General features: G+C 39.1%; 1 protein-coding gene across 1 annotated transcript in view; it reads right to left on the reverse strand.

Moving 5' to 3' along the window:
- Nucleotides 1-12,508, reverse strand: part of PCCA (propionyl-CoA carboxylase subunit alpha) — a 268,103-nt gene that overhangs the window by 189,308 nt on the left and 66,287 nt on the right. Inside the window, exon 7 of the mRNA XM_085215566.1 lies at nt 1,224-1,355. Within this exon, the coding sequence (XP_085071692.1) occupies nt 1,224-1,355 (132 nt within the window). The remainder of the gene's footprint in view (nt 1-1,223; nt 1,356-12,508) is intronic.

Consider the following 12,508-nt stretch of genomic DNA (forward strand, 5'->3'; position numbering starts at 1 on the left):
GTGTTAAGACTATCTACTAATACTATTGCGTATAGCTGACTGCCAACCCTTACATTCCTTCATTTAGAGTGTCTGGAACTTCAGATAATTGTCAAAAAAATCAACGCAATTAAAGGCCTCAGGAAAAAAAAAAAAAAAAAAAAAAAATGGTTATGTAGGCACAGTTTCATTGATTATGTTGCTATCAAATGATTAGCCACTATCCTACCTTGTCAGATTTGTTTCTTTATATTAGCAGAGTAACAGATCTTTACAGTTTATGTGGCAATAAAACAAGCATTTTGAAATTATTTAGTGAGTCCACTTCAGGTAAACTTATGGGATTCAGACCATTAAATCAAAGTCCTCTCCTAGCCAAATACTTTCTAGAAGATAATGCCAGGATTTATAAAATAATGGGTAGATTATCAAGAAGAACAGTGGGTCTTAAGCACAATAGCTTAGCTGCTCCTAACAGTTCATGAATGCTAGAGGACCACAGACACAAGGACTGCTAAAGCATGCAGCAAAAAGCCCAACGAACTCTGTCTGCAATTTAATACTGTCAGATTTCAGCAGTGCCATGAATGCTAGCCTAACATTCATAAGCAGCCTTCCAGAGCTGAAAAATTTCTTTGCACTTTTACCCATTGTAGACGCACATGCATTACGCACATCAGGCATTCCCATCTCAAGTACTGAAGAGTTCTCTTATGCATCCTGCTCTTCCCAGCCATCTCATAATTTTATCATACTCTCATTAGGAAAGTTCTCTACATATTCTCATCAAAACAGATATAATATCTAGGCATACATGAAGGTTTAAAGGGAAAACACTTGTTCTACCTACATAACACAGATGATATGTTAAAGTACAGGAAAGCTTCTAAGAGATCAACACTTAAACACAAAGTAAAAATCCAAAAAAAGGAAAGACATGTAGAGATAGAATGGCACATCTCAGATTAAACACATTTATTTGCCTTTACATAGAATTTAAAGCAAGACATTTTACAGACTCCATGCAAGCAGTCCTTACTATATAATTTATTACAAAGTACTCTTCCTCATCTTCCTTCTTCCAAACTTCCCTTTCTAGTAAAAATCTCTACGCTGATTTTAATTACATCATTTATTGAAAATGAAGTTGAATTTATAATTACACTGTGCATCAGATCTTCAATAGATCTACATAGTTTTAGGCAATAATTCAGAGAGCAGACAGTAGTCAAACGGTTTCTCACCTTGACTACTCCATCAAAGCCAGGGATTGTGTTGACCTTTGCATTCTTGGCTAACAATTTGCTTTCAATCTTGTCTCCCATAGCTTGAATAGCATGCGTGTCAGGTCCGATGAAGGTGACACCTTCTGCTGCCTACAAAGACAAAGAAGATACAACTTGAGGAGACTAAACTAAAAATCAACAGCCTACTGCAATCATTGCCTTCAAGTTTAAAAAGAGTAAAAATGTTATTAATGAAGTAATATTTAGAAGACCTAGTAATCTGTTTATGCAACACCCCAACAATACATAAGCAGCATTTCAGCAAGTTCATTCAAAAACGTGTATGACCTTGTAAAGCTATGTATACACACAGATTCAAAGCCCCTATAATTAGCATTTGTATAAATCAAAGCCACCCCAAAGAAAAATAGCTGAAAGTGGAAGTACTACAGCTTGAAAGTCAGACACATTCCTTGAGAAGGCAGAGGCTAGCAAGTGCACCATTATAACTGCTGAAGTAATTTATAAAGATATGCTCACTAAGCTGTAGTACAGTTTAGAATTTCATTCTGCATTCCTTAAACCCATATCTTAATGGAACTTTAAAATGGAACCATCATCTCCTACTAAACATATTTAAATATCTGGGAAAAAATGTAACCAATGAAACATGCCCAGTTCTTTCAGGCAACTCTCTAATATTGATGTGGAAATTGGTCAACATAATCTACCTACATATTACAGTATAACACCAAATTGCATTTTCCCCTTCTCCTGTTTCTCTATGCCAGCAGTAGACTTCAGTGATGAAGAACACAGACATTTTTTAAACCTCTCAAGTGCCAGTACTGTGCAGAGCTAAAGGCAATTCCAGTACACCTGTTTCAAGTGAAAATTACTGATGGATCACTGAGTGTGTGCATGTCTCAGGTAACTTTAGTATTCCATAATAGTATGAGAAGAAGAAGCATGTGAGCTTTGCACAATTTTTTCCAGCCATTTCATTGATTATTGCCCAGATCTAAGCCACATGTAGGATACATTAAAACAAGGTGTTTCCAACTGATGGGCAGTTCATGGAATAACAAAACTAATGCAATGGCAAACATTTCATCCCTTATATTAGGAACTTGCGTTTCGCTTCTGATGTATGCTCATACTGCATATATTAGGATTGTCAGATAGTATTACAGGAACACTAAAAAGCTCACTGCAAAGACACCCAAACCAAATGCAGAGCATCCAGTTTAGACACATCAAAAACGTGTTAGCTTCAATTCACAATGAACGACTTAATTGGGTTTTTTTGTTGTTTTGGGGTAGGGCTTTTTTTGTGTTTGTCTTTCTTCTTCAAATCTTAGTCCAACTCTTCAATACAGTAGGTATAGCAACTCAGCAATACTGTCTTGATGAACAGCAGTCTTACAAACTCAAAAGCTGGGAACACTGCACTAGGAGGGAGGAGGGAACAGAAGGACAGGCATAAGGGTGTACATATATCAATGCCAAAGGAGTAGAACATAAAGGAATTAACATTTTAAAGGAGAGAAACAAGGAGTTGATATTTGAAATTATAGTAACACAAAGTCTGGAGCTGATAGTTTCAGAAATAGCAGCAGATTGCAATCTGAACAACAGCATTTTCAATACGGTGCCTGCATACACTTGGAGGCAGGACAGACTTCTCTCATTAGGCTGTAATCCAACCTCGAAGTTTTGTGGAATAAGACTGCTTACACAATTGGCAACTGGAAATTAAGCTGTTCTTTCCATTTCACTCAACTAGAAAAGACTTGTTTCTGTAGCTTCTGCCAAAATATTGGCATTTGCAAACCTGGCAAACACCACCTTTACTATGCATTCCTTCCTCTCCCCACTTCTTCCTCCTCTCCAAGTCTACCAGCAAACACAGTATCTTCATCAAGATAGATAATCCAAAACTTTTGCTCTTGTTACAGACCATCTAAGATTTCCAAGCTACAATCCATTTCCAACATTCTACTGTGGAAGAAGGCTAGAGGAAGAAGAGATATAGAACAAGAGACTATTTCTCCTCCTTTTTCAACCTTCTGTCAGAAGACAGGGAAAGGGAGAGGTCGCGGGAGAGGATAGGAACTGCATTCATGGCACTAGCAAGCATGAATCTTTCCAGCAAAAGACATTTAGGGGATATCTTGCTCCACTTAATGTCTCTTTTCACTTCCTTGTCATCTGGGCATTCAAAGTGACTGTTCACTTCCTGCTCCGATCCAAGAACGTTTCAAGAAATAAACTGGCTTCATCCAGTGTATTTGTTACAGGAATCTTGTAGACCTGAAATATTCCCTCATGCACACAACTTCTTGTTAAAAATAAACTATCCAAAGATGGGCAGCAGGTGAGCATTAATGCAAATCTTACCTGTTGCAACTCACATCTTTGTTTTTATGTTTTTAACGCTCAGAATTTACAAACTGCACCTGCTCTTCTTAGCTTCAAGCGTAGCTTTTGAAGAACTGCCATTTAATTGCAAACAATAAGCAACTTAGTGACACCAACTATTCTATTCCCATATAGAGTTAGTCAGCATCTTCTCTAATGTGACATTGGAATTAACTGTCATAAAAAACAGTTTGTCAGTTAAAGGGACTTTTGGACAAACTCTTGCAAATCTCCTTACCTTAACAGGAGATAAGATCACAGAACGGCTTGAGTTTGAAAGTTACAACTCCTGCTGACATGGACAGGGCTGCCACCCTTGAGTGCCTCCAGGGCTGAGGCATCCACGGCTTCTCTGGACAGCTGTGCCAGAGCCTCACCACCCTCTGAGGAAAAAATTCCTAACATTTTACCTAAATCTTCTCTCTTTTAGTTTAAAGCCATTACCCCAGCTGTCCTATCACTACACAGATGGCGTAAAAAGTCAGTTTTCCTATTGTTTGTAAGTTCCCTTCCAGTACAGGAAGGCTGCAATGAGGTCTCCTCAGAGCCTTCTCTTCTCCAGGCTGAACAACCCCAAATCCCTCAGCCTTTTTCTCGTAGTACAGGTGCTCCAGCTCTGTGATCAGTTTTGTGACTCTCCTCTGGACCCTCTCCCCAAAAGCTCCACATCCCTCCTGTGCTGGGGGCCCCGGGCTTAGATGCAGTACTCCAAATGGGGCCTCAAGAGGGCAGAGCCGAGGGGGACAATCACCTCCCTCTCCCTGATGGCCACCTCCATTTTTGATGCAGCCCAGTACTGTTGGCCTTCCAGGCTCTAAGTGAATACTGTAAGCTCATGTCAAACTTTCAATTCACCAGAACTCTCAAGCCCCCTTCCCCAGGGGGCTACTCTCAATGAATTGTTCTCCAGATATACACATCCAGGATTATCTCCAACTCAAATGCAAACACATTGCACTTGGCCTTCTTGAACCTCATTGAACACTCACAGGCCCACTTTTCAAGTGTGTCCAGGTCCCTCTGAATGTCAGTCTTTCTTCTGTTGTATCAACTGCACCACTCCTCTTGGTGTCATCACCAAATTTGCTGAGGATGCACTCAATCTCACTGTCTAGGTTCTTGATAAAGATCTTGAAGAGACTGACTGCTGGGGGGCACTACTCATGACTGACCACCACCTGGTCATAGAATCATTGAACACAACCCTCTGGCTGTGATCATCCAACCATTTATCCACCAGTAGTCCAACCTTCAAATTCATCTCTCTCTAATCAAATATGCTTACTTGATCTCTATGCCAAATCTTGTCAACTCACATCCAGAAAAATGCCTCAACTACTTCACTACCAACAGACAAGTAACATATTAAATGATCTGTTCAGAACTCTAGTGTCTGTTACTGAAAATGCCAAAAGTTTAACATAAAAATGTACCAACATCTAAGGCTCTCCCAAAATAAATAAACAAATACCAGCACTCAGTAATTGGCGTTCTATGATAAACATGGAAATAGTGAAACTGTGCACGAAACAATTACCAGTGCCTAATGACAGCCCATCCACTAACATTTCACCATATTCACAAAAGCTCACATAATTCCATATCAAAATAGTTTTCCAAAAGCTGTTACTCCTCCACACACTATATAGCAGAATCCAACCTTGAAGATTTTAACTGAATGAGAACATGTCAAGTTTTATAATAAAGTAACAAGCATCCACCATTTTCTTCAGAAACAAACTTGTATCAGAGCTTTCTATTTTGCATAGTCAAAGGTACTAACAGTAAATATATAAAAGAACATTTTCAAAATACATTCCATATCCAGTAAGTTATTTCTTTCACTAAAAAACAGATATTGAAGAGTTTACGCCAACCTTCTACGTTTCCAAGAGCAGTAGATTAAGCACAGGCAAGATTTGGAGAATTCATCTGGGGAGTCTACAGTTGAGCTGTGTTTGACAGACAACATTCCATCACTAACATCTGTCTGTCTAGAGCAGATTGAAGGGAACTACACCTATTAAGTAGCCATCCTCCTAACGTTAGAAATAAACTGTCCCCCTCTGACACACTCTGAGATTGAAGGAGATTCCTTTACTTCTCCTCCTGGATGCAGAAATTCACAATTAATTCATTATACATTAAGTGGTAGAGTCAGCCTCTATACAATAATCTCCATTTCTCTTAGTAACATAACACTCTTCTGCGGGTTTCTGAGTATGTGGCAAAACAGCCAAATCACTGCTAGGCCTCTCAGCACTGCAGGGAGTGACAGACCAGTTCCAACTCTGCTTTAGACAAAACAAGAGATGCTTAAACTTTCTTGCTTTCACCACATTAGTTATAGACAATTAAGCACGCTTTTTGGTGTCCTCATTCAAGCCAAGATATTTGAATCTGCACATAACACCAGCCTGAGCAGCTCCAGATATCCCTTGTACTAGAGGAAAGAAAAACACAGGTACCAAGAACTTTGTGTTTGCTTTCAGGATCATTTGGTAAGTGGATTCTTCCACTCAAGCCACAATGATGTGGCGAAGCACACTCCAATTGCCCAGTTGCTTACATCTGCAAGAGCCCCTATAATTATTTCACCACACAGAAGTAACAGCAATAATGCAGGTTTTGTGTTTGTTCATCCCTTGGTGCCTGAAACAGTTGTAGGAAAATGTTTCCCATCTCTGAGGAAGAAAAGGATGAAGGGATCTCAGGAGCAATTGCAGTTGCCCTACCTTATTGAAAATAAATGTCCCCAGGTATACACAGCATAAGTTTATTAGTTAGTATTAAGTTTACAGCAGAATTCAAACAATCTGTTGCATACAGCCACTGGATCATAGGTTTTCAAACTCACATTTTGAAGATTACCCAAGCTCAGGGTGGATCCTATTGGAAGATAGAGAGCAACAGTCATTCACTCAAGAGAAAAGTGCTTAACCCCAGAAACTCTAGCTGAGTAAACTCAGAGCCTAGAAGTGTGTCAGGAGTGACCGGGGAAGGAAACTAATGAACCTAGCCACTTCTCCCCAGTGCTCTTTCCCTTTTCTCCTGCATGTCCCTTCCTACTGTCCTATCCCTTTCCTCTAGAGCAGGTTCTGACTCAGTTGATATAGATGACAAACATGGGAGAAAATGTCCTGGGTTTCTGGGGGCTTGTTTTATGGGTTAAATTAAGGTAACAGAAAGGCTTAATGAGCACTGGAAGAGTAGCTGGAGCATCCAACTGTGTAGAAGCTCCTTCTGGGGAGGCACATCCTCAGACTCTCAGGTGTGCTGGAGAGGGAAGCAACAGCGCTGAGATATTTGCCTGCTCTTGTACTTAATCTGTATTTCTGTTTTGTTTTGGTTTTTTAACAAACTTTACATTGCTTTTCTAAGCAACATCGTCTGAATCACAGAATGGCTGAATCTTGAAGCAAATCTATTTTTTGAACCAGCAAGTGCCATCAAGCAGTGGAGCAACTTCAGAACAGAATCAGAAGCAAGATTGCAGTGAACTAACAGCAAGTGCAGGTTTCAACTTACCACATATACTCAAGAACATACTGGTGAATTAGATCATTAAGGAAAGTTCAAAGATAAGAACTTCAGTAGAAAATGGTATCATAGGTTTGGTTTTCAAAGTTTAGTTTCAACTCTCATCTTTTTACTTCCCAGGAAAATAAGGAAAAGGTTTCCATGAAAAGCTTGTGGCTGACAAATTTATTCATTCACACACTGAGGAAAGATTACCTGAGTTTTACTGCTCTTTTGAAACACACCCCACTAAGGGCGCAGATCCAATGGGAAAAGGAAGTGGCAGAAGTCTGGCAATCATATAAGCGCTGTAAGAGTTCCAGAAAAAATGGTACGTATCTGACAGGTATGGCCTCCTGTCTATAGCAGGAATCAGCTGCTATGTAGGTAGAGCTATTCTGGCACATGTCTCACCAGAAGCAAACAGACCCTTACATGCAGCATATAAAGCAGATCAGATAAGCAGCTCAACTAAAGGTTGACGTGCTCAAGGATAACTAGAACAGCTAACTCAGCTCAAAAGTCCACAAATCACACAGGCAAAACAGGGCTGAAAAGCAGCTCTGGCGGCAGATGGAAGATACAACACAGGTTTAAACAAACAGAACATAGCCAAGCAGAAAGGAGAAAGAAATCCAATCAAAGTAGCCAGGTGGAACATCCAAAGACAGATGAGATTCAGGAGTCCTCTCAGAAAAAAAAGTGGATGCTTTATTGTGAGATCACCTCACAATACAGTAACTATGAACACTGGGAAAAATTTTCCCCCAGGAGATCTTGTATAAGAAGCATTTATTCAATAGGTTAGAAAATACTAAACTGATAAAACGCTCAACAATTGAATGCGGTAGAGATGAAAGAATGCACTCAAGCTTTCGGCTAGATACACAGAAACGACCTAATCAGCTCCAAGAATTGGAATCTGGCAACGAAGTTACTGTTACTATCCTTAAAGCTCACAGTAAAGCACACATACAGAAATGGTCCATGTAGTCTGTAAATTTAACACTGGCAAATGGAGAACTTCCTTTAAAGCAGTCTTTAAGCTGGAGAAGGCTTAAAACAGCAGCATGCCTAGGTATTGTCATGCATCACCAAAACAGTAACCCTCCAGCTGTTCAGCAACCAAGAGTTTCTCCAATCAATTTTAGAATGGAATAAGCAGGAATTTTGAAGGAAGAATGTCTTAGGAATAACAGGAGAGAGAGGGTGTGTAGGACACTGAGCAACAGTAGCATCCTTCATTAGAACAAATATTTTTTAAAAAATGAGAGCAGTAGTGAAGAAAAAGTTCTTCTGTACAGGCTCACAAAAAAGCAGCATAGTACCTGTTAAGTGAATACTGATGTGATATAAGCAGATGGATACATATGGTAGAGAGGGAATGCTGTAGCGTCCTATTTCTTTCCAACTACACCTGCCTTTGACAATGGTAGATGTTCCTGGAGGTCCAGCTTTTGTTTCGTTAGAGGGTAGGAAAGGGAGAAGGAGCACCACAATCACCTGAGTTTGCATGAGAAATAGGCAGGTAGCTTGTTGTAGCAACCAGCCTGGGAAGAAGAAGGCCAACTCTGTCCATCACTGCTAACTGGGAAGGTGTCGGCTCCAGGAAACTTGCTTGAGGATGGAGAGAGTGAAGGAGATGGAAATGAAGACGTGTGCTGCTCGACTTGCCAAACCTCACTGCGCGTTCTAAGTTCTCTTTGAAATAAAATTTGTTGTTACTTGGCTCAGAAACACACTGCAATTTAGAAGCCAGTTGTAACACTATTCAATTTCAAATCTCTGTACTTGATGATTTAAATAGGTGTATACAAACTGTAAGAAAAAAAATGACACATTAAAACCATTTATCTGAAAAATGGAAAAAGCTAACAGAATGAAAAGGCCTTACCTGAAATTGACTACAGCTGCATTTGAGAAGTTTGTCAAAGCTCTCAAAACTGAAATTAAAGAACACTAAAGAATTTTCACAATCACTATCTTCAATAAGAAAAAGAGAAGAATGCTGAGCAGCCATTCTAAAAGGAAGAAAGCTAGAGCCCACTAATTTACTAGGGGAGTCTCTTCCCATTACAAAGGTCAACAAACTTCTTTTAAGCCACTATAAGAAACACATTTCATTTATTTCATATCGGTGTGAATGTGCTCACATTGGTCACTGAAGTGCAAAGGATAAAACAAAGGCCCCTCTTACTCAGGTCCACTTAAACTTGCCTGAAATGCATCCTAAGAATGTGGGAAGAACATACATTTATGTATCATACGTATAAAAGTAACTAAACCTGCCTGGTTTCTAAATTGTAGTATACATATATTTAAACATTTGCAGAGCAGGAAGAAAGTTATCAATCTGTTAGACTACTCCCAAGCTCAGTTTAAACGAATTCAGACACTGTTGCTGAATCAGCATAAACACAGTCTAAGGGTACCTAAACTGCACTGTTGCACCTCTCTGACCTGCGTAAGCACAAGGAAGGAGCCAGAGCATATCTAGATGGTCAGCATCACCTTGTGCACAAATGCTGCAAAGAAAAAAGGCTTAAATAAGCTGAAAAGTCATTTCCTTCTTGAAGTGATATGTTTCCAGAGTCAAAGCTAGGAATCAACCTAATCTGAATCTTTAACAAGTTGTGAAACCATATTGCCATACAGTAAGTGTACAAAGGGTAAACGTGCTTGCATCAATTCAATATTGCATTTGAAAATCAAAAATGTCTCATTAACCAAACATTTCATAGAGTACATTACACTATCAGAGTGGAAAACAGTGCTAGTCAATGTCCAGGTCATTATCTTCTCAAGTGGACGATACACAGAAGAAACTTCTTCCGAGGACTCAGAGCTTTAAGATTTGGTGGGAAAAATGAAAAAATACCTCTGGGGCTCTATTCTTTTAAATCTTCACTTTGTATTTGACCATCAAAGCTAAAGCCTCACTTGAGAATTTCACTTAAAAATAGCTTTAGATGGTATATTTATTTATGCCTTAGTCCAAAACCCAAATGCAAAACTAAATTATCCAAGTTTTTGAAGCTCTTCTCAAAGTAAAGCTATTGTAATAGAAACTTTAACATACTGTATATGGCATGCCAGTGTCAATGATGCATTGCTCTGTCATCTACAAAACATTACACACACATCCACTATGCAGGCACAGGAACTAGCTCTGCTGTCTTACAAAAAGTTTGAGCATTCAACTTTACAGGGAGTAATGAATACCCCCAAAAATTTAGGGAGAAACAAATGAAATGTAAGAATTTTCCTTGGATAGTTTCCACATTGCTTTTCTTCACTTCACGGCATTGAAACCAACCTTGATTTTAACATGATAAAAGAAGTCTGTGGAACTAATCCTAGAAACCTCTTTCTGTTTCCTCGCTTAACACCTCCAGGCGACAGAAGAGACAAAATGCTTCATTTGCATCCTTAAACATTAGAAACTGCGAATGAGTCTTTTCAGCTGCAAATGTTATTGCATCTACATTTCCAGAAGAGAAAGAAGGTTAAGCAGCCTACTCAGGTTTACGTTAACTCATCTCTTTTTAGCACCGTGACCGGCACAAAGAGCAGAGAATGTGGAAGCTTAACAGCCCAACCTCTTTCTTCATTAAGTTCAATTAGATCCTGGAAATGGATATAGCTGCTGATTACACGAAGATAAAGAGAAGAAATCAGTTATGCACAAAGGAAATAGCAAACACTAACAAGTGTAATCTTAGTATACCCAATCATCTAGCCTCACGAAGACCATTTCATCTTTCATCCAAAACCAAAAATTCTACCAGTTGTCTTCGTTGCACAGTTTTGCATTCAACAAAGCGCTACTTGTAAACTCTCAGTTTTAAATGCAACGTGTCAGTGCTGCACAGAACTACCCTGAACGTGTCAGTAAGGTAGGAAAGATTCCCTGCTTGATGTGTTATCTTATCAATTTAAGAAGACATTTGAGTCATAGCTCAGTAACACCATTAACTGCATTCTGAAATAAAGCAGTCCGAGTACAATTTCTTCCTCAAGAGCAACATATCTCCTAAATGAAAACTTTTTTTTACTATTACAATTCCACCTACATTGTATTTTTAATTCATTTAGAGTGAAAAAAAGCACTTGGAATTACCAGACAGACTAAATTCAGTAGAGAAAGTTAGCAGCACTTTATTTTCTAGGCCACTTGGCTTTCAGCCTGCTAGAAAAAACTTCAGCTTGGCAGGCAATGCTCAGTGAGATGTTTAACACAAAATATACATTTCTCTAAATGAAAAACAGGCACTTGTGGAGAAAAAGCAGGATAGAATGATGAGGGGAAACAGAGGAGCACTCTTCTAGCCAAACCAATACTTCACATTACCAAGGACTGAGTTTACCACATGCATGAAATCTTCAGTATCTGAACACTGTTTCAAAAGATACAGCTTAAACACTTCAAATAACAATGTTAGAACCAATCAAAGTGCATGGACACGGAACAACTATTCCTCATATGGCTATCTTATCTCTCATTTTCTACAGGATGTATGGGAAGCTCTGAAAATGAATGCAAGCCTGTAGTCTGATTAGTGCAGTAGTAATGCCATAGCTTCTAGGGTTGTTGGGTTCGTTTTGTGGGTTTTTTGTTGTTGTTGTTTTTTTTAAGGAATAAGAGACAAAAGAATACATTTAGAGATCAAGAAATGACAGGAAATTAGTACCACTGTTGAGACATTGCACGGAGCATGGAGTCAAAAGATATCAACTGCACGCCTGCAAGAAATTCCGTAATAAATCAGAACCTGAAGGAAAAGAAATAAAGTTAAAAGAAATTATGAGTATTTCTGCAGGTGTGCTACAATGTTTTCTAAGTCAGGCCATGTTGATAGTGTATGTTCAGACAACCAATCAAACCCTGTGAATGCTCAAGCTCCCAAAACGAATTCACTGATGAGTTAAGCATCATGAATACTGGTATCAATAAGTGAGCCTAGAATGATCTCCTAATAACCACACTATCTATTGAGAAACTGGTCAGCAAAGCACACCAATTATGCTGAAAGTTATCATTTCTCAAATGCTGTAAAAGAGAAGGATGCTGAAAAAATGACACTTCATTTATACATATGAGATTGTGCCAACTGCCCGGATCAAGTTTTAACATGGACAACTCCATTCTACCTAATGAAAGCTCTCTTTTCTCAGTGGGCTAGTATAATTCAGCATCCCCCACCCCACCCTCACACAGCAGATACTAAATTACTTCCTGCAAACAGCTGCCAGCTCTGACACAAGGGAAGATGATATCTAGCCTACAGAAGTAGCCATACTAGAACATATTCCTTAAAGACAAAGCAGCAAAATCAACCAAAAATTGTGCGTGTCTACACGTT

The sequence above is a fragment of the Meleagris gallopavo genome, chromosome 1 (genome assembly GCF_905368555.1).
Source record: "Meleagris gallopavo chromosome 1, MGAL_WU_HG_1.1, whole genome shotgun sequence".
Lineage (NCBI taxonomy): Eukaryota > Metazoa > Chordata > Aves > Galliformes > Phasianidae > Meleagris > Meleagris gallopavo.